Source organism: Quercus robur, chromosome 2, assembly GCF_932294415.1.
Source record: "Quercus robur chromosome 2, dhQueRobu3.1, whole genome shotgun sequence".
Lineage (NCBI taxonomy): Eukaryota > Viridiplantae > Streptophyta > Magnoliopsida > Fagales > Fagaceae > Quercus > Quercus robur.
Genome location: NC_065535.1, coordinates 93916047 through 93940072, shown reverse-complemented (window position 1 = coordinate 93940072; position 24026 = coordinate 93916047). Strand labels below are relative to the sequence as shown.

Below are 24026 nucleotides of genomic sequence, written 5' to 3'. Positions count from 1 at the left end.
TTTTCTGCAACTTTCAGTTTGAAAGTTGAAACAAGCGAAGTAGACTTTATTTTATATGGTTTTATTGTGAAATAAATTCTGCAACTTGAGTGTACTTGGACGTTTTACTAAAGCAAAGTAGTGTAAAGTTAGACTAGACTAGGCATTAGTTTATTTTTATAGGCTTATTGAGTTTGTGGTTTTCTACTAGGCAACTGTAGTAATTTATTATAATTTGATAGTAGTAATTTTTGTTAATTTTTTATTTAATTGATATTTAGTTACTTGAGTGGTTAAATTAAATTATTGTTATATATTTGTTTACTCTATCAATTCTAGTCTCGGTATTATGATTATAGACTTTTTATACTTGTTCAAGTTTTCAAATAGTGAATAATTCATGGAGAAATCAATTGCATATTTTAAAAGAAAAAACATTCCAAAATTCAAAGTTGAATGAATTCTTGAGTGATTGTTTAACTATATATAGAGAAAAAGTGATGGTTAAAAATTTAGTTCAGAATCAATTATTTGTAAATGATTTCAATTCCATGAAAGAGTGTAAGGAAGAACTTTGTTGAGTTAGATTTAATTTACAAAACAAAGAATTTTTTTAGTCACTTAACTTTTTTTTTTAAAAGTTAAGAGTTTGGCCCCCCCGAAAAAAATTCCTATCTCCGCCACTGCTTTGTAGGCTCCAAACAAAGGATAATTTAATTCAGTGGACATTGAGACATACCCATTTGATCTTTGCCTTTAAAAAATATATATATATATATATATAATAGCTATGTTTGACCTATTGGACTCATTACTAAGGCTTGAAATTCTAACATTATTTTCTTTAATTTATGATATAATTTTATAAGAATTTTATAAATGATTGCTAAAGGTTAGGCATAACTCATCATATCATAATCACTTGCATTTAAAGCTTAAACCTTTCCTAATTAAAGTTCTAGTGACCACTTATATTTGTTTTGGGTGCCTTTAATGTTTAAACAGCTTATTTTTAAAAACAATACTAGCTTGTAGCCTCATACATATGTATGGATGCATTTAATGACGATTTGAATTTCAAATAGCACTAGATGGCTATGCTAATGTGGAAAGAAGTAAAGCTCTACCAGAACATCAAACCCATATAAAGTTTTGCCACAAGCATATTGTATTCATTGGGCAAATACAAGTTCAATCAAGATTTATTTCTCCATAGTACTAGAACTAGAAGCAAGCAAGAGGGGTCAACTCAAGGAAAGTTATGTTTGCCTATTTTAGCAGCTTTTCATTTTGTAAGAAGTTTGATATAGGAAGTTAGCCCTTCTTTGCAGAAATTCATAAATCTTTATTTTTGTCCGAAAGCATACATAACTACTGATTAACTATTAGTGGTTAAAGGATAAAGGAATAAGACATATGCACAAAACAAATACAATCATTTATAGAAAATTGTTGCATCTGTGACAAATGGGTTAACTATATAATCATCTACAAGAAAGCTATATGACCAAATTGAAAATCATTTACTATGTAATTTGTAAATGCTACATACACAACAAAATTTGTTGACAACCTTTTTCACAACAAATGAGATGGTATATTGTAATTAGTACCTCATTTTTACATGAGACCACCATTGACATCACTCTTAATTATGGGCCAATTAAAATTGGTCATCTAGCTTCAAATAGATTGATCTAATAAAGTAGGATGCATCCTAAGAAAACGTAGGATGGCGGTTGATCTTAGTTGGAGTTTTGGCCAGATCTCCTCCTCCCTAACTCCAACCGAGACCAACTGCCATCCTACGCAGACCCAACCAGTTTGACCCAACTCCTTCACCAGTCGGTGGCGTGTCTAGAAAATCTCCACTCGATTTGGTCAGGTTGGTTGCAGGTTGGGCACAAACCCAACCTGAACCAACTCATGGACACCGCTAATTCTAACGTCAAGAAGGGCAAAGAACTACACTAGTAGAAGTGTATAAATGGCTTTTTAGGAGTAGGGGGGGGGGGGGGGGGGCACTCCCCACCCCCCCTACTCCATATTGTAAACTTTCTTTTCTTTTTCACTTCATTATCAATATAATTAATTTAGTAAGTTTGCCCGTGAACACTAGCCCATATTGTCACTTCCTTTTTCAAAATTGAAATGGGTTCAATGTGAAGGACATGTACGATGGAATGGAAAATGAGAGCACATGGATAGAGTAAGAGAGTATCAGAGTTTTTAATTACACAGGGCTTAACATTGTGGGTTAGAACTAAATCTTTTGTTGTTATGTCTTTTCCAACAAGATGGCTTCCGTTGAGAAGATCAGAGTGGAATAAGTTTAATATTGGAAGATGTTTTGCAATCGTGATTTAAAGTAAGCAAAATATTTAAATATATGTGGAACTATTATAATCGACATGGTGTTTGGTAGGTTTCCTTTACTTTTTATTCTTTTTTGAATGAAAGAGTAAGTTATTGTTAAAGCAACAAAACAATTACAATAGAGTTCAAAACACTGTAACTAGCAGCAATAGCTGTGAACAAAGAAAACAAAACGTTACAATCTACTTCTCTCATCTATTTCAAGGCAACAAATTCCATGCATAAACTTTCATTAATCATAGCTCTCTCACAGTGCACAACAAACTTCTCAGCAGATTCAGGATCAGCATAGATTCAGCAGGCCAGACAATTGATTGAGCAACCTAACCTACCTAGGCTAACATAGCCAACCTGCAAGGCTTAAATTCGAATCCTTAACTGATGACATAGAATCCTGTCCATAACAGAAACCTTAGATGGAATACAAATCTACATATATATCTCCATCTAACATCATTGATAATGGTCTTTACTAGCTTTTCCTCTTTCAAAATTTCGTTCGGTTTACCATCTTTTGATGGAGTGGGGAATAGAGTTGTAAAGGATGCTTTCCCCATTCTGTATAGCATTGCTCCGGATAAAGGGGCCACTGTGGTTGATTATTTGCGCTTTATTAATAATAGAAGACGTGTGACGATGTTTGATTATTAATTGACTTTTTAATATTTTGCCACATAAACTTTGTTAGCCTCACAATTTTTCACATCACTTTTAATTTATTTATTTATTATGTCAAAGTAGAGTTTTAAATACTACTATGATCGGAGAGTTTTAAACCAAGTATATTACTCAGCAACCTAGAAAACTTTTTAAACGACAAACCAACTACTATTCAGCAACTTGCTGGCTGGACAACTTCAAACCAAACTGACCTAGTATGATATATATACACCCTATATGCGATTTCATTTGTTTCTACAAATTCTTCATCCTCAAGTTTCAAGGTATCTTTTACGTGAATTTATCTTCGTAATTACTTTTGTTTTTCATAATTACTTTTGTTTTTAATATTATTTCTTTAATATTTTTTATTTATGTTTTTTTTAATTAACATTTACTAACTATCTTGTTCATTGGTTAGCAATTAATTTAAATAAGTCGCATGGCTCATTAAAGATGTCATATGACTATAAGTATAGTGAGGTTCCATAAAAGCTTCCAAAAAAAAAAAAAAACTTTTAAGAGAAAATTACCTATCTTAAAATCCAAAGGCCAGACAGTCATCTTGACCGACCTCACAAATGACCGACCTCACACACTTATATATTAACAAAAAGCTCTTTCAAGATAAATCAATCCTCAATAACCTCACAATTACTTCAAAGAAAAAGAAAAAAATTCATTGTGTTCGTGCCTCACAAATACTTATCTCATACTTCAAAGAAAAACAAGACCCCTTTCATTCAGAAGTTTCTTTATCAATTCAATATGGCACATGACATGAAGTGGTCAAAAATTCAAGTTCTTGGAAAAGGATCCTACGGAACTGTTTATTTAGCAATTACAAACCGAGTCGGTTCCGCTTTCTCCTCTCCTTTTTCTGGCCTGATAGCTATCAAGTCAGCGGTTTTTCAAAAATCTTTATCGCTTCAAAATGAGGCCAAATTCTTACAAGACTTGGTTGACTGCCCTGAGATTAATGTTCATTATTTTGGAAACGATTTGAGTGTTGAAAGTGGCGTAGGGTTCTATAACTTGCAGCTAGAGTATGCATCAGGAGGCACCCTTGAAGATTTAATCAAGAAAACTGGAGGAAAATTAGTGGAATACGATGTGCAAAGGTATACTCGGATGATTGTTAAAGGGCTTCGCTGCATTCATGAAAAAGGTTACGTACATTGCGACCTGAAGCCAGCAAATATTCTTGTTTTTCGTTCTAAAGATGGTAGAGGCATCGCTGTTAAGATGGCTGATTTTGGAATATTGAAAATTCCGAGAGAGGAGAATGATTTTGTGAAGAGAAAGCTTTGCTTTCAGGGAACTCCTATATATATATGTCTCCAGAATCTGTTGCATTAGGTGAAATTGAAGCTCCTTTGATATATGGTCTTTAGGATGTACAGTCATTGAGATGATTACTGGAAAGCAATTATGGAATTGTACAGGTCTAGAAGATTGAGGAAGTGTTTTTGGAAAGGAGCCACCAAAAATACCCGAAACTATGTCAGAACTTATGAAAGATTTCTTGGGGAAGTGTTTTGTAAGAGATCCTAGAAAGAGGTGGACTGCTGAGATGCTACTGAACCAACCTTTCGTCATTGAAACTGAATGTTTGACATCTACAAAAATCCGTCTTGATTGTTCTTCATCAATTTCAAGGAGACTGTCTTCCTCAGAAACATTGCTTCCTCCTCCTGGATTCTATGCTTTTCCTTCAATGCTGCATGGGCATGCCCATTATTATGGTAACTGGCAACTTGGATGGGGTTTTGGAAAATGATAGTGTCGCCTATGGACAGCAATGTGCAAACTGTTTCTTCTCAATTGCAGGGTAAGCAATGATTTCTATTCCAGTTGTTAAGCGTACTCTGCCAACTTTACGCTATGAGGTGCTGGGCCCGCTTATAGGGTCGAATCAATTCTTTCCAAAAGGAAATATTTGAATATCATTCTCATTGATCTCAAGAGTATCATTCCAAATCTCATCAATCGTCTTCCAGTGAATGAGTTTAACAACATCAATGAGTTGAAATGAAGACTAAGATAGAGAGGTTCTAGCCATTTAGGTATATGTTATGAGTTTGGATATGTGTTGCTTTGGTTTTAGCATTATCTTGAATTTCAGCTTTATTTTTTATGGGATCTTAGATTTTAGCTTTGATATCTTGGATTACTTTACTTGAATTTATACTATGCATTCAGAGTTTTGTAGGCTTTTATTAATCCATAACTTGTGAAGTCACCAATTGGAGTAGAAAGACAAATTATAGAGTAGTCGAATTGCTATTACTTTTTTTCTTTTTGATGAACGAATAGCTATTACTTTGTACTCTTTATGTTAATATTTTTTATTTTTCATTTATCCCAATTCTAAAACCTTAAATGAATTGTTGATTCAGGTATAATAACATTTGCAAGTCTGGTTTTACTAGATTATTTCCATCTAGATGTCCTATCGTTAGAAACCTCAAGTAAAAATGAGGAATAGACTGTGCATTCATCTATTACATCCTTGGTAGAATTAGATATTATGGATCCCCTCTTTTAGAAATATGACATTGGAGAAAACCCAATACCTCAATCTTGGCTTTAAATATCTTGTATGTGATAATTAATTAATTCTTAAGTTATTACGGGAAATTATTGTGTACTCCTAGAGTACCATAAATGCGTACTACTTCTTTTCACATGAATGGTGGGACCCACCATTCATGTGAGAAGAGGGAGTACGCATTTATGCACTACAAAAAATGAAGGCTATAGCAGTGTTTGAAAAACGCAGTTATAGACCCTAAAAACACAGCCATAGGCTATGAGCCGTGTTTCTATAGCCACATTTTCAAACACAACCTATCTTGCGCGACAATAGCCCCCTGTAGGGACCTATGGCCGCTTTTTTATAAACGTGGCTATAGGTACCCATATAGCTGTGTTTTTTGACCCCCTATAGCTGCGTTTTTTGACCCCCTATAGGTTGAGACTTATAGCGTTTTTTTCACCCCCTATTACATTATCACAAGCGTTTTGTTTCTTATGTTTACATGATAATTAAATTTTATTTTCATTTTCACAAAATTCAGATAGAATAATTTTTTTCAACAAAAAAAAAAAGAAAAAAGAAAAAAAAAAGATAGTAAACATAAACAAGTTAATAAATTTTAGGGACCAATAGTGTATATTGGCCTAAATAAAAGCATCATGGTTCTAATTAAATTAATAAATAAAATTATTTTTTTTACTTTGTGTGGGAAAATTCAGCTAGAATAATTATTTTCAACAAAAAAAAAGATAGTAAACATAAACAAGTTAATAAATTTTAGGGACCAATAGTATATATTGGCCTAAATGAAAGTATCATGGTTCTAAATTAAAAAATAAAAGTATTTTTTACTTTGTGTGGGTTACACATTAGACAATTAATAAAAGATAGTTTCTCAAAATAAACCTAACTCAACATCTTGAGAAACAATATTAGGTTGGACAACAACTTGCAAGGCAACAAATCCTAAAATTAGGCGTCAATCAACCTCCTTCAAGTTTGGAGTCTTATTGTTGCAGTTCTAATACAATTTCTTCGGCACTTAATGGGGTTACTTTTTGTTCTTCACCTCTCATCTCAAATGGCACAAGTTGCAGGTTGAACAAAGTCTATGACAGCATTGCTTCCTAAAATTTTGAATGTTCTTAGCTTAATTTTGGTGATAATGGTCATTAATTTTTTTGGAAGAAAGAAAATCATATTGATAACCTTGGTTTTAATCTTTTTTAGTGTAATTGGCTTAGGCCTTTGATGCAGATTGGTTAAGGAAGAATAAAATATTTTAATATTTTATGTTATTTTTTTTTTCCTAGTGGAATTAGGATTTATTTGCTTTTCCTAGTTGAATTAGGATTTGAATTGTTTTCCTTTTCCTAGTTAAATTGTTTTTCCTTTCTCAAGTAGAAGTAGGTTTTATAATATCTTTTCCTAAAAGGAGTAGGAGAAATTCTATACCTATAAATACTCTTCATAGAGGGGTTGATTGTTATTGTTATGTGTTGATTAATAAAAGCTTGTTAGAGAGGTTTTCTCTATTATTTTGCCTACTAGCCTAGTGTTCTTGTAGAACTTAGGTTTCGTGGAAGAATTGTAGTAATTGTGTATTATAGATTTTGCTTCTACACGTTCACATTGCATCAGTTGGTATCAGAGCCAGGCTAGGTTCCTACTATGGCGCAAAGAGGAGTACATGGGGGAAAACCTGTTGCCATAGATGACGTGTATGAATGTGATGAGGTTGCACGCGATGCACAATTAGAGGCGTTCTTTCAACGAACAGAGGAGTGGTTTGATGCGCTTTCAAAGCAGCTCACCGCCTTAGCCATTGAAAACCGACCTCAAAACTGCCATCCAAATCCACGTTATGTGGAGGAGTATTTTGATGTCGAGGAGGAGGACTGCGATATCAAAAGGGAGAACGAATACATTGAAAGAGTCTGTGTAGTAAATAGGGATTCTTCACCAATTTATGATGACTATCCTGAAGATTTTAGTCAAGGAGAAAAGATTGAGCTTGATAAAAATAAAGTCATATACATACGAGATGAGCCCATAACTCACATCATTGATGAGACTTTTGACATTAAAAAACAAAAGGTTATTGATCCCTTTTGGGAGGATTTTATTAAACAAGAATTGATAGAGGTCAACAAGAGGCATGAATGAGTGATTTTAAGTAATCTTTGTGGAGGAAGAAATATGAAGTTTTTGGATGTGTACATAGATTCTTTTTTAGTACTTGCTTCATATATCCCGCCGTGGCAAAAGAAGTCAAGAACAAAAATTCGTACATCAAGATTTATTATGAGTGAGAAAAGATTGATAAGTAGCATATTGACTTGTCTTGTCTTGCACAGAAGAATAGGATGGAGAGGATTATTCGGGGTTCCAATTGATCGTGGAAGATTGCCACAAAACTCGAGGACGAGTTTTCCCCAACCCCGAGAGAATGATGCAGATTGGTTAAGGAAGAATAAAATATTTTAAAATTTTATGTTGTTTTTTTTTTTCCTAGTGGAATTAGGATTTATTTGCTTTTCCTAGTTGAATTAGGATTTGAATTGTTTTCCTTTTCCTAGTTAAATTGTTTTTCCTTTCTCAAGTAGAAGTAGGTTTTATAATACCTTTTCCTAAAAGGAGTAGAAGAAATTCTATACCTATAAATACTCTTCATAGAGGGGTTGATTGTTATTGTTATGTGTTGATTAATAAAAGCTTGTTAGAGAGGTTTTCTCTATTATTTTGCCTACTAGCCTAGTGTTCTTGTAGAACTTAGGTTTCGTGGAAGAATTGTAGTAATTGTGTGTTATAAATTCTGCTTCTACACGCCTACTTGGTAAAATGGGTGGAGTGGGAGAATCTGAGATAGTCAAAAAAAGGAGTTTGGCGAATTGTCTTAAATCATAACATGAACATATACATAATAATTGTTATGTTTATTCCCAAATTATTTTTTCAAAATATTTCAGAGTCAAATATATTATGTTCCTTATGTTCATACATGATAAATTTTATTCTCATTCTCACAAAATTTAGCTAAAATAACTTTTCAACAAAAAAAAAAAAAATGATAGTAAACACAAACAAGTTAATAAATTTTAGGAACCAATAGTGTATATTGGCCTAAATGAAAGTATCATGATTCTAAATAAATAAATAAAAGTTTTTTTTTTTTTTTTTTTACTTTGTGTGGGTTACACACTAGTTAATTAATAAAATATAGTTTCTCAAAATAAACTTACCCCTGACATCTTGAGAAACAATATTGGTTGGACAACAACAACTTGCAAGGCAAGAAATCCTTAATGAGGTGCCAACCAATCTCCCTCAAGTTTGGAGTCTTCTTGTTGCAGCTCTAATGCAACTTTTGCAACATTTACGGCACAGGGTTATAATGATATTTGACCTCTCGTCATAAACGACACAAGATGCAGGTTTAACAAAGTTCGTGACCGCATTGCATTATTTCCTAAAATTTTGGATATTCTTAGCTCAATTTTGGTGATCATGCTCATTAAATCCAATTTTGTGCCACGTGTCTATCTAACTTTTTAATTTTTGTGGCAAGTGAATTATTGGATACAAAAACCGATGAGTTTAAGTCCAATTAAATTCTAAATCATATATATATATATATATATATATGGTTTTAAAATGTGTATGCAATACCATGTATAAATTGAACATCTTATCAAAAAATGATATAATTTAAACCATGTAATTGTAATTGTTTTTAATTATACATGTACATATGCACGGAGTTACAAACTAGTACATAAAAATTGTTATGTTTATTATTGATTTTTTTTTCAAAATATATCAGTAAAATATTTTATGTTCCTTACGTTTATACGTGATAAATTTTATTTCATTCGTAAAAAATTCATCTAGAATAAGTTTTTCAACAAAAAAAATGATAATAAACATAAACATGTAAATAAATTTTAGGGACCAATAGTGGATATTGGCCTAAATGAAAGTATCATGATTTTAAATTCAATTTTTTGTTTTAAATTATTTATTCATCTGTTCATTTTTTATATGTTAAATTAGATGTTACATTAGATTATGACAACATAAACACAATACTTCTTCTTTTAAAAAAAAAAAAAAAAAAATTCTCTATTTTTTTCCCTTAGGAATTGTACTCTTGGTTGTTTTTTTTTTTTTTTTTTTTTTTTTTTTTTTTTTTTTTTTTTTTTTAAGGAAAAAGAGTGACAATCTTTTATTTTTCCCTTTCTTTTTTTATTTTTAATTTTATTTTTGTTGAGTTTTATTAATTTTTTAAATATGTTTTTGGTGTTTTTTATTGTATTGTTTTGATTTTGGTACAGTAGAAATTATATATATTACATTTGTGATTGTTCCTATAATAAATAAAACTATGATTATGAATTACATTGTTATTTATTAAATTAGTCCAAATTTGTTTTTAAAAAAATTAATGACATCATCATAAAAATATAATCACGTGCAACGTGCGGAATCCGCAACTAGTAAAATTATAAACAATGGTAATTGTCCTAAAAAATTTATTAAAATTTAAGCAATTGTAAAATACATAAAAAATTGTAAAACAACCAATTCATAGTTACTAACAATTTAAGTAAGAGATTAATCTATATATTCAAATTTTGAAACTATTAAAAAAAAATGAGAGATAGAGGTGAAAAAAATAATTGATGTTTTACTACTTTAGTACCATACAGTACTTTTTTTTTGGTGCAAAAGTTTGAGTTTGACAGGCTGTAACTAAAATGAAAGGAAGGAATTTGGATTAATGTGTTTTGGGGGGGGGGGGGGGGGGGGGGGGGGGGGGTGGATCATGAATATTGGTCAAAGTGGACACATGCCTTAACTTAAAAATAAAGGTAAGAGTTTGGTGGCCCTTTTTTTCAGTGTTGGGCTAATTGATAAAAGTGGGAAGAGTTATTTTAGTAACGTACAACAAAAAAATCACAATATGATTACAGTAAATTAAGGTATTAATACATCATAGGTCAAAATAAAATAAATTATTTAGGATTCATCTCAACTAAAAATAAGAGTATTGTGAAAATATTGTGAAATTTTATTGTGTCTCTAGACTTTCTTAAGTGGGAGATTTTTTTTTTAATTTTTTTTAATATCAAGGTACAGTTTGTGTATATTAGAAATGGGAAAATGTTTCTTTGTTTTATTATTTTAACTAGGGTTGTCCAACCCACCCATGGACCTGGCCCACCCGCATTGACCGATCGAGCCAATCCGAGAACCACCTTATCCGACTCTTGTGACTTTTTGTGGCTGTTTACGTCCTCTAAAACCTGATTTTAGCGGGTTGGTTGGCAGATCATTGCATCAAAACCTTATTCCAACCGACCCAACCGATCTCCACCACCAAAATGTAGGAAAAACATAATTTGTATCGCAGGCAAAACATTTGTAGCAGAAAATTAATGAATCTACTTCATTCATAATTGATAACATGTACTATGTAAATTTCAAAATTTAAAAACAAGAGAGCGTACCTTGGTGCAGTGAAATTCAAAACCAAAGATTAGAAGTACTTAGGAACACTTTTAATCTTCACTCCAATTAATTCCACTTATGCCCAAGAAGTATGGTCTTTCAATCAGTTTATACGTATATGTTCAAGGGAGAATAAAAAAGTGGCTTACACTCACATACACACTATTTTCATACATTACTAAATTTTGTGTGTTTCTCTCATTATATATAACTGATTATCTAATTGAGCTAGCTTTTTAAGACATTCCAATTGAGTTTTAGTATGTGGCTTGGAATGGGACCAAAATGGACAAATAAGACACTAACTTCAATGGGTTTTAGACCTTTCTATCAACTCTTGACAAGTCCAAAATTACCATTAATTATATTTAATATCACTATATAAATATAATTACACTCTAAGTCTTATTGATGAATTATATCCCAAGACTTTATTATACATACAACCCCTTCATTAAAATATTCGTAGTAATACAAAGTCATGAATGTTAACTGCCACTTTGAAAATTACTACATCTTAATTCTTGAGTACCCGTTCTAATCCTTTAAGTTATTCCTTGTATATTTATGAAACCCATTAAACTTATCTCAAGTGAATATTTTATATCTCCGTTAAAAGATTATGAATTCCATCTTGAGAATATATGTTTCTTCAATATTAAATATGGCTGTCCAACATACTGAGATTGTGATCGTGACTTTAGATCTCACTCCTGATATATCAAAGCAACCTACATTTCATGATCAAGTTCATTATTCTCTCAGGATTGAAAGTTCATCTACATAGAAGTCGTGAGATTTATTATTCATTTGACAGTCGTTAGTAGAATAATAAATCTCACAGTGGTCCAGTTCAATATGTCTTAACACTTAAAACATATCAATATATCAACTAGAAGTCTCCACTTCCATGATCAAGACAAATCATCTTAGTTGATATGTTATAGTCTTCATAGAAGAAATGCCCAATTTCATCACCGACTACGAACTAAAATTCTAAATTTACAAAGAACTTGTGATTTATATCTTCTGTGACTAAATCACATATTATGCATCTCATGGACTATATGATAATGTCCAAATATTCATGTTGCCATTATTTTAGATAATAATAAAACAACTTTATTAATCACAACATGATATCATACATAATTTCATACATAGCATCATACAATAGGATTTAAAGGGCACATATCCAAACACAAAAGGCCTCTTTTCTCAACCGTATAAGTAATTCATCAATTAGATCTCGCTAGTTCCAGCGAGATCTCATTGAGATCCGACTAGATTCGAGGCTATATCCAACGAGTTTTGGCCAGATCTCCTCCTCCCTAACTTCGACTGGGACCAACCGCCATCCAATGCAGACCCAACCGTCCGACCCAACTCCTTCACCAATCTGTGGCAGGTTTGGAAAATCTCCCCTCAATTTGGTTTAGTTGGTTATAGGTTGGGCACAGACCCGACCTAAACTAGCCTGTGGACACCCCTAATTTTAACGTCAAGAAGGGCAAAAAGCTACACTAATAGAAGTATATAAATGGTTTTTCGTCGGGGGGGGGGGGGGGGGGTGGGGGACACCCCCCACCTTTGGCTCCGCCCCTGCTAGCTAGTGTGATAATGGTTAAGGTTTATTCTTCATCTGAAAAGTGGTAACTATAAACTTTTTTTCTTTTCTTTTTTTCACTTCATGACCAATTTAATAGAAGTATATAAATTCCATGCATGAACTTTCATTAATCATAGCTCTCACACAGTGCACAACAAACTTCTCAGCAGCTTCAGGATCAGCATAGATTCAGCACTCCAGAGTCCAGACAATTGTCTGAGCCGCCTAACCTACCTAGCCTAACACAGCCAACCTGCAAGCCTTAAATTCGAATCCTTAACTGATGACATAGAATCCTGTCCATAATAGAAACCTTAGATGGAATACAAATCCACATATATATCTCCACCTAACATCATTGATAATGGTCTTTACTAGCTTTCCCTCTGTCAAAATGTATTCGTTCAGTTTACCATCTTTTGATGGAGTGGGCGATAGAGTTTACACAACTTCCCAGCAAGCAATCATTAGCTACGTACTCATCAAACAAAGCACCTCACTTCCTCCAATTTCCTGAATAGAAAACATACGTATATTAGAAAAAACAAGAGAGCTAGCTAGGTTGACCTTTGAGAATAAGAAGACAACTTATCTCTCTCCTTATTAGTATTGATCTCTGCCTTTCGATTGCTTCTTCGTTTATCTGGTTAAAAAACATGAGATCTGAATAATGGAGTTCATGCAGTTCCTCTATATTAACTTCCTATCATCCTTACTTACACATTAGCAAAAAGGAAAAATATGCAACCATGCCACAATCATTTATTGAAATTAAATTGGGTTAGGCTATTTTCTTAGTTATAATATAAAACTAGTCGCTAACCCGTGCTATGCACGGGAACCTACCTATTTGTGAGATAAACTAAAATAATTTTATCAAGCCTTAAATTGATTAAGAAACTACACCATTACATGATTTATTCTTCTATGACTTCAATTTGTGTTACAATTTGATGAAGAAACCGTTACTTGAACGTGCAATGGCTTATAAAAAATTTGTCAGACAATTTCAGATACAGCAAAAAATAACTCAAAAATTCAAATATTAAAACTTCTGAAAGACCAAAAAATATTAAAGAATCAAATGATTCACTGCTTAGAAATTATTGAAACAAAACAAAATATATATGACTAAAAAATAGAAAAATATAAGAAAAAAATTGGGTTACATTCAAAAGAATAATCCATGGCTATAGGTTTGCACCCTATCATAAAATATCACATTAGTGAAGTAGAGAGATAATAATAATAACATCAATGTTTGAGTTTGAGTTTGAGTTTGAGTTTGAGTTTAAGTTGGACTTGTTAGAGAGATAGAGTTTTACTCCTTGTTAAGTTTAATCTGAAAGAAAACAAAAAATAAAGTAAATAACAAAAGGGTACGCTGAAATGAACTTGAGAACTGGTTACCTTTGTTTTACTTTTTAATTCTTAGCACCAAACAGATTGCCAATCTAATTTTAAGAATGAAATACAACTTTAAAAAAACTATAAAATCGAGCATTGTAAACAATCAAATCAACAGTTAAAAATATTTTAAGAAATAAATCTCTATCAAAACTTAAAAGTAAATAACATTATACTTTCAAATTTCACAGTTTTAACAAAGTGACAAATCCTTCATACATTTTCAAACAGAACCACTTAGGAGAAACAAATGTAGTCAAATGTATTCAGTAAACTGTATTAATAGGATCAAGTTTCCAAATCTAAGTAACAGATGATAGAACCACTCAGGTTTATTAAAAAAAATATTATTATTATATACGAAAATTATAGCTTCTTCTAAACTATTTATTCATAACCAATTCAGATGCAAGCATAACGGTTAGTATTACCTAGATATAGTCTTCTCGTTCTTCTTCTAGCCATCCTTCAGAACCTTATCTCGGATTTGGTGTGGCACCAACATATTTGAGTCACTGATCTCTTTTAAATTAGAACAGATTTCGGTTCCCTTGTCCAATACAGCAAACTTGGAATGAGTTTTTTGCTTCCTAGATCTTCTAGTAACTTTTGTTGGACACGCTTTTGATTCTCTCATCTACTCTTTGCTATCTAGGCATATTGAAAAATTAATAACAAATAACAGGAAAAAATACTCAATATCAAAGCATCATAAATAAGGGGGTGGGAAATAATTGCATCAAGCATTTAGAAAAGAAAAAAAGAAATCTATAGGGCTAAATCCACATTTGCATGTGTGTTTAACCATTTTCATTCCACAGTTGCCACATTGCAATGAAATTTTCAATGTTAGACATGAAATCAATGTCTATGGAAATTTGGAAGCCCTACCAAAAAGGTAAGCTTAAACAAAGAAACCAAGATTTTGAATAAGAAATTTAACAAAAACCAAGTGATCAAAGATACCCATTGACAAAAAAAAAAGATTTAATAATAATAATCACATATCAGAATTTGGATTTCCAAAAGACACGAATTCAAAATAACCATTTCCAAAAATACTCTCTGCTCCCTACGCTAATAGGAAATACCTATTAACTTACTATTACATTAAGCGGAATAACGTGTTTTTTCTTTTTTAACTGTACATGAGATATAAGTTTAAGTGGGTATTTATCCTACGTGGCATAACATGAAACATTTTCATAAACCATCAGCTTAACTGTTAGTATTATAACAGGGGGGGCATTATTAAATCAATTTGGTTCCTTCCCTTTATATCTACAACTCTGTATCTTTCACTTTTTAAAATTTTGAAAAATGCAGCAAAAACATGCATGTGCAGAATTTGGTGAGAAGCAAAAAAAAAAAAAAAAAAGCTTGTAATGTCGAATGCTCATAGGACCAAGACTAAATTGGTTTAAAATGTAAATTCAATGTTCAGCAAGCATTTGATTGTAATTTAAGCAGTTTATTTTTTTTATTTATGTGAGAGGCTTTCAAACGGTGTTGTAGCAGTAAAAGTTAAAATTTTAAGATTACTGAAACAATGTATCAATAATCTGCATATCAATAATCATGAACATATATAAAACTGATTTAGGAGTAAGCATTGTTTTAAGAAAATAACTCACTCAGAAAAGATAGATTGTGGATAGGAATTTCGAAGCTAATGAAACAATCTATGCTTGATCTACACAAAAAAAAAAAAAAAAAAAAAAGGGAGAGAGAAAATTAGAGGAGCAGTGAAGCATGACTGGAGATATAGATGAGAGATGCGGATGATAGATGGGTGAGGAAATACCATTTGATGTGAATGTCATAGGCAACAGAGAATATTATCATTTTTATATATGTGTGAAAAAAAATGTAAACTTTCTTTAATTGCTAAGATTAGCATTCCTTTTTCTTTTTCTTTTTTTTGAGGAGGGGAGAGGGGGGGGGGGGATAGATTAGCATTCCTAAGATAAGTATTTGAATTATAAATAAATAAATAAATAAAAGGTCGCATCAAATACCAAGCATAAAATTTAAAATAAGAACAACAGTAAAAGCCTTAATATTGTTCACATTTATTTCTTTTCCAGTACAATTCTAGCAACAAATGAAGCATCAAATTAATAACCTTTCACACATTTTTTACTATTTAGTTTCTAACAAAATCAAAAACTCAATCTTTGCTCATTCAATCAGTCCCCAATTGAACCAAAAACAAATTCCAATTTCCCTCATCATTCCCCCACTTAATCCTCCATTTTCTCAACAACCAATCAAAAACCTCATTGTTTCTAATTACGCAATCTCAATAATCCCTTGAGTTATACTCTTTAAAGAAAAATAACAAATAAAAAAGCATATATAATCACAGCTTTCTTGGGAAAGAAACAGAGATGGAAAGCAAGAGAGAAAAAGTGAGTTAGGGCAAGAAGGAAAGAACCAAACAAACAATATCAAAATCTGAAATCTATAAATCATAACAGAAAATCCCAAAACATCTAAGCAAATATCTAAATCTATACCTATCCAACCAAAATACCCAAAAACTAAGTCATATTAAATACCCAGATATAAGAAAGGGGAAAAAAAAATAACCGGTGGCAGTTTCGACGATCTGATGATGGCAGGTAAATGGCCTGAATGGAGTTAATGGCACTTAGATTTCTCTTCCTCAATCTCAATTCCTGTGTGCGCTTGCAGTTTCGGTGTTCTGAGTCTGGCGAGGGAACGGATGGCGGCGGAAAATCTAACAGTAATCGTGTTTTGCCCCTTTCTCTTCTCTGTTTCTCTCTCCGTGTCCCAGGCCTCATCGCCTCCCTCTATTTCCATCTCTGTGTGTATCATATTTCTTTCTCTCTTTCTCTGCTTCTTTCCCCGTTTCCTCGTCGCCTCTCTCTCTGTTTCATCGCCTCTCTATTTCGATCTGTGTGTATATGGAGGTGCAGCGAAGAATCGCAAGTTTGAGTTTGAATTTTGATCGGGAAATATGATTTGGGTTTTAGGGTCTGTGTTTTTTTTGTTTTGTGGATAAGCGCATGAAAGGGTGTCTTTTATTACGTTTTTTTTTTTTATGTTTTTTTTTAACATTATGCTGACGTGGAAATTTGTGAGAGCTTCAAAAGTTTCGATTATATATATATATATATATAGATTAGTCGCTAACCCTTGCTATGCATGGAAATCTACTTATTTGTGAGGTAAACTAAAATAATTTTATAAAAAATTTAAGAAACTACACCATTGCATGATTTACTCTTGTATAACTTCAATTTGTGTTATAATTTGATGAAGAAGCCATTGCTTGAACATGCAATGACTTACAAAAAAAATTTCAAACAGTTTCAGATACTACAAAAAAAATTTTCAAAAATTCATATATTAAAACTTCTAAAAAACCAAAAAATATTAAAGAATCAGATGATTCACTACTTAGAAATTATTAAAACAAAACAAAATATATATATATATGATTAACCAATAAAGAAATATAAGAGAAAGATGGGTTACATTCGAAAGAATAATTTCAATTATTGTAAGCTTTTTTATCTTGTAAAAAATGGCTAAAGAGAGTTTAGTGGTTCATGTACGAAAATTACTTTTTTAAAAATACATAAAAAAACCATAAAATAATTTTTTTTTTTTTTTTTTTAACAAGGTAGAGAAGAAGAAAATAACAAAAGAAGAGCTCATACCTCCACTCAGTTTAAAAAAATATATATTGGGGTTTGCTTTACTTTTATAGTGTTCATGATTAACCTCGCAATTTTTGGAGATAAATTATCAATATTTGAGTTTAAGTTTAAGTTGGACTTGTTAGAGAGATAGAGTTGCACTCCTTGTTAAGTTTGGACTTGGCTATTGATATTGTTTTAAAAAAATAATTTTGTTTTAAAAAAATGATAATGATGTGGCAAGCTTTGAAAAGATCAATAAAAAGTCAAAAGTTTTGATTATATATATATATATATATATTGATAGGCCAATAATGTATTGACCTCTTTGGTAACTTAATCAAATTAATTAGCCAAGTGAAATTAATTATATTCAATTACATGCAATAAGTATGGTAACACAAACAAATCACCAACTAAGTTAAATGCAGCGGAAAATAAATTTGACATAAGTAATTTGTTTACGAATGGGGAAAACCACCGAGACAAAACCTCACCAGGTGAATTTAAGATCACTACTCCCGAAAATACACTATTATCAAAACAAGTGGTTACAAGTAAAAGGAATCTTAGTACCTGTGGGGGCCAGTTAATCAGGAGGTACTGTTAAGGTTGTACTAACTGGGCCTGTGGTCCAATTAGAGGACATTAGTCAATTCGAGGATGTCCAAATAAGATTATAAGGGGAACGGAGTAAAGAGAAAAGTGGGATAATATGAGATAAGTCCTACGAATGTCCGAGAAGAAAAGCCATCTTGGCAACAAGGGTCCAAGGTCAGTAAGAGTATCATAGCATCATGGATTTTCTTTGAAATTACATCACAACTAAGAGTTGGACATTGGACAAGGGGTAAGAAAGGAGAAGGGCAACAAATATCTTCAAAAGCTGCTACATCCGCATTAAATGCCTCTCAACCAACTCTCTGGCCACATTAATATGGAGGTGATGCCTGAACAGTGATCAAGCAGCCTTACAGCTACTAGTTGATTGTTCTGGGAGGTGTTGGATGAGACAGAAATGAGTTCCCAGAATCTAACCTACACGTGTATAGTAGAGATGATACCAAGATTGTAATTAAGCAATTTTTTACGATAAAACTGTGAACTCTCGAACTTTGTTGATAAAACCAAACAATATATTATAAGCTCCTCAAGATATTCCGAGGACAGATTTTCTCATCTTACTTGTGTTAATAGCCTTAAATTAGCAAATCTTATTGTTTTTCTTCTTGAGTGGGTCTAGTTCTTTCATCCACGCTCTACAAATTTATTATTTGGGCTTCTTGGGCTAAAACCCAATCCTATTTTAGGTCCAATCCAATTTCAATTCTTACAGTACCTAATACCAACTTACAGTTGAACCCTTACCCCAATACTTAATTGGACTTGTGATGTAGTGACGATCTCTCCTTTCAATGCACGGCTCCCAGTACGTAACTAATCAATGATATACGAATCTCAGTACGTGACTAACTCCACAGCAATCCTTTGATTGTTGTAGTTGATTTGCAGCAGCTTCACATAAAAACACCAATAAGATCTTCAATGTTGGTGCAAGAGACTTTACTTGGTTACAGAACTCAAAGGCATACAAGAAACACAGTAAGAACTCTTTTTTCTGTAGAAGGAGGCTAGGGTTTTCAAAAAGAAAACCTTATAAAACTCTCTAAGGTTAGGTTTTTCTTTTTCCACCTCCTTTAAATAAGAGCTTAATGGGCTCTCCTATTCCAAATAGGTTTACACAAATCTTGGGCTTTCCTAATTCAAGAAGGATTTTACAAACCCACAAACCTTGGGTTTTCCTAGTCCTATAAGGATTATACAAACCCATAAACAAATAGCCTTTTAAAATAAAAACGTTGTTGGCTATAGTCTAAATCCCGTAAGCTCGATAGATTGAGACATGTGTCGAGCTTTAATGAATCTTGACAGATCGAGCTTCTGTCGAGGAGGTATCGAGACCTGTAGATTACACTTTTCTTGAGCAATTCTTGAGTAATCTTCATGTCTTCAATTTAACCACTTGTAATGATCATCTTGAACCTTCTTAGATTTATCCAAATACAAGTAAAGTGTGTTTTATCAAAAGATATGTCAATTACATAAAAATATGTCCTTAACATATATATATATATATATATATAGAGAGAGAGAGAGAGAGAGAGAGAGAGAGGGAGAGAGAATATAGATTAGGGTTTCTTTCAAAACACTATTGACTCAGTCAGGAACTATAGCCCATATTATATACTACCATTATTATACCTGTTCTAGTAGAATAAGGATCCTTGTTTTTCTTGGTTAGATTAGGTAGAGACACAGGAGTACATGTATTCATAGTTTAGTTCCTTTTCACGTGTGTAAATCACTTGTTAGATAAATTGTTTTCATTAAATGCCAAATATTTTTTTTCTTTTTTGATGAAAAAGAAATTTATTTGGCATTTAATGAAAAAAATTTATCTAACAAGTGATTGACCATGTCAATAAAATTGTTTGAGAGATAGAGTTTCACTCCTTATTAAGTTTGAATTAAACAAAAAATTTTTTTTTTTTTAAATGATAATGATGAATTTGAGTTTAAGTTGGACTTGCTAGAGAGATAGAATTCCACTTCTTGTTGAGTTTGGACTAAACAAAAATAATATTATTTGAATAAAATGATAATTTTATTTAAATATTGTGATGACATGAAAAATTGTGAGAACTTAGAGGCTTCAGTTTTATATATATAGATAGATAGATAGAAAGATAGATAATTAAATAAAAAAAAGTTTTCATTTAATTCTTTACACCCATTATTATATAAATAAATAAATTTTATTATAATTTATACAATTGAGCATAACATTCCAATTTCATCACTATTAAGTATCAATCTTCTCAAAAATAAAAATAATTAAATTTACCCAAAAATTTAAACTAAATCCCAAAATCTGAATTATATATATATATATATTAAAAAATAATAAATAAATAAATAAAAAAAACTAATACGGTTGGATCAAAATATTTGGGCTGAAATTTTGTCAACTTAAGTCAGAGTTAAGCTTTAAAAAAAATTAGAACCCAATCCAGTTCATCAAGACATATCGGAATTGTACGGTCATGGCTGTTTCAATACAAATAAAGGCCTAAGGCCATAAATTTTATTCGGCTTTTTTTTACCATTTAAATCAAAATTAAATATTATTTATTTCACCTTCTAGATTACATTTATTTTGTTTAAAAGTCGTTCTTTGCTTAGACTGCAAAATATAAATTAATTTTTTATATTTGGGTTTTATTTACAACTCCTTTACAATTTTTTAGAAGGGCAAAGTTTTTATGCAACTTGAATTGTGTGATTTTTATGTTAAAAAAGCCGTCCACATAACCTAATATCTATATATATATATAATCTATAATAGTAAAAGACGTTTGACTATTAATTGACTTTTTAATATTTTGTAATATAAATAGCTTTTTTAGTCTCACAATTTTCCACATTAACTTTTATTTATTTATTATGTCAAATGAGAGTTTTAAATGACTACTATGACCGAAGAGTTTTAAACCGTAGCAATCTAGAAAACCTTTTAAAAGATAAACAAACTATACCATTCAGCAACTTGGGGAACTTCAACCAAACTGACCTACTATAATATATATACACTCTCTATGCGTTTTCTTTTGTTTCTACAAGTTCTTCATCCTCAAGTGTCAAGGTATCTTTTACTTTAATTTATCTTCATAATTACTTTTGTTTTTACTATTATTTCTGTAATATTTCGTATTTGTGTTTTTTTTTTTTTTTAATTATTAACATTTGCTAACTATCTGCTTCATTGGTTAGCAATTAATTTAAATAAGTTGACTATAAGTATAGTGAGGTTCCATATAAACTTCTAAAAAAAAAAACTTTTAAAAGAAAATTACCTTTTATCTTAAAATCCAAAGGCCAAACGGTATCTTGACCGACCTCACAAACTTATATATTAACAAAAAACTCTTTCAAGATAAATCAACCCTCAATAACCTTACAATTACTTCAAAGAAAAACAAAAAAAAGAGTTTCATTGTGTTCGTGCATCACAAATACTTCATACCTCATACTTTCAAAGAAAAACAGAAGCCCCTTCCTTCATTCACAATTTTCTTTATCAATTCAATATGGCACATGACATGAAGTGGTCAAAAGTTCAAGTTCTTGGAAAAGGATCCTACGGAACTGTGTATTTAGCAATTGCAAACCGAGTCGGTTCCGCTTTCTCCTCTCCTTTTTCTGGCCTGATAGCTATCAAGTCAGCGGTTTTTCAAAACTCTTTATCGCTTCAAAAGGAGGCCCAAATCTTGCAAGACTTGGTAGACTGCCCTGAGATTGTTCATTGTTTTGGAAGCGATTTGACTATTGAAAGTGGCGTAGGGTTCTATAACTTGCAGCTAGAGTATGCGTCAGGAGGCACCCTTGAAGATTTAATCAAGAAAACTGGAGGAAAATTAGTGGAATATGATGTGCAAAGGTATACTCGGATGATTGTTAAAGGGCTTCGCTGCATTCATGAAAAAGGTTACGTACATTGCGACCTGAAGCCAGCAAATATTCTTGTTTTTTGTTCCAAAGCTGGTAGAGGCAATGCTGTTAAGATTGCTGATTTTGGAATATCGAAAATTACGAGAGAGGAGTACGGTTTTGTGAAGAGAAAGTTTTGCTTTCGGGGAACTCCTATATATATGTCCCCAGAATCTGTTGCATTAGGTGAAATTGAAGCTCCTTTGGATATATGGTCTTTGGGATGTACAGTCATTGAGATGATTACTGGAAAGCATGTATGGAATTGTACAGGTCTAGAAGACCTAATGTTTCAAATTGCTTTTGGAAAGGAGCCACCCAAAATACCCGAAACTATGTCAGAACATGGGAAAGATTTCTTGAGGAAGTGTTTTGTAAGAGATCCCAGAAAGAGGTGGACTGCTGAGATGCTACTGAACCATCCTTTTATCAGTGAAACTGAATGTTTGAAATCTACAAAAATCAGCCTTATTGGTTGTTCTTCATCAATTTCAAGGAGACTGTCTTCCTCAGAAACTTTGCTTCCTCCTCCTGGATTTTCTGCTTTTCCTTCAGTGCTGCCTGGGCATGCCCAGTATTATGGTAACTGGCAACTTGGATGGGTTTATGGAAAACGATAGTGTGGCCTATGGACAGCAATCTGCAAACTGTTTCTTCTCAATTGCAGGGTAAGCAGTGATCCAGAGGTTAAGCATTACTCAGGCAACTTTAAGCTATGGGGTGGTGGGCCCGCTTATGGGGTCGAATCAGGACGTTCCAAAAAGAAATATTTGAATATTAATCTCGTTGATCTCATGGGGTATCATTACAAATCCTGTGAATCGTATTCCAATGGATGAGTTTAACAACATCAATGAGTTGAAATGAAGACTAATATAAGATAGAAACGTTCTAGCCTTCTAGGTATATGTTATGAGTTTGGATATTTGTTACGTTGGTTAGCATTATCTCGGATTTCAGATTTTTTTTTTTTTAATGGGATCTTGGATTTTAGCTTTAATTTCTTGGATTACCTTACTTGGCTTATACTAGGCATTCAAAGTTTTGTTAGGCTTTTAATCCATAACTTGTTATGTCACCAGTAAGAGTAGAAAGGCAAATTATAGAGTACTCTTTAGCATTAGAAGAATTGTTGATTCAGGTATAATAACATTTGCACGTCTGGTTTTACTAAAATACTTCCATCTGGGTGTCCTATTGTTAGAAACCTCAAGTAAAAATGAGGAATAGACTGTTTATTCATCTATCAGATCCTTGGTAGAATCAGATATTATGCATCCTTCTTTTAGAAATATGACATTGGCGAAAACCCAATACCTCCTCAGTCTTGGCTTTACTCTTGTCTGTGATAATTAACTAATTCTTAAGCTATTACATTATCGCAAGTGTTTTGTGTCTCTTTCAGATAAAGCTACCGTTTCCAAATTACTTAATTTCCTCCACCTGAATGAAAATTAAATAATAATGTGTGCCCTTCTCTCTTTTGAATCTACCAATTTGGCATGGTTTTGGGGAAGGCTGATAACCACCCCCTATTGCAGTTGCCTTTCTTCTTCGTGTTGATTAATTGTTGAAAATACCAATTGTGATAACAAGAAAAAGTTTTTCCTTGAAGATGTAAAGTTCTACCATAGAGAACTTTCTGATGGAGATGTAAAGTCTTTTCCTTGAAGAGTATCTCTGTACAACAAGAACTACCATATTGACAAATGATAACCCATAAAAGCAC

General features: G+C 32.1%; 2 protein-coding genes across 2 annotated transcripts; both read left to right on the top strand.

The window, feature by feature from the left end:
• Positions 1-3783: 3783 nt before the first annotated feature.
• On the top strand, positions 3784-4374 carry LOC126705618 (mitogen-activated protein kinase kinase kinase 20-like). The gene has a single exon (XM_050404712.1). The coding sequence runs from the start codon at positions 3784-3786 to the stop codon at positions 4372-4374; it is 591 nt and encodes a 196-aa protein (XP_050260669.1).
• A 17523-nt stretch (positions 4375-21897) lies between these two features.
• LOC126705608 (mitogen-activated protein kinase kinase kinase 20-like) lies at positions 21898-22917 on the top strand. The gene has a single exon (XM_050404702.1). The coding sequence runs from the start codon at positions 21898-21900 to the stop codon at positions 22915-22917; it is 1020 nt and encodes a 339-aa protein (XP_050260659.1).
• The last annotated feature ends 1109 nt before the right edge of the window (positions 22918-24026 follow it).

Coding starts and splice junctions, on each gene's coding strand:
- LOC126705618 (XM_050404712.1), top strand. CDS start 3,784: ATGGCACATGACATGAAGTGGTCAAAAATTCAAGTTCTTGGAAAAGGA.
- LOC126705608 (XM_050404702.1), top strand. CDS start 21,898: ATGGCACATGACATGAAGTGGTCAAAAGTTCAAGTTCTTGGAAAAGGA.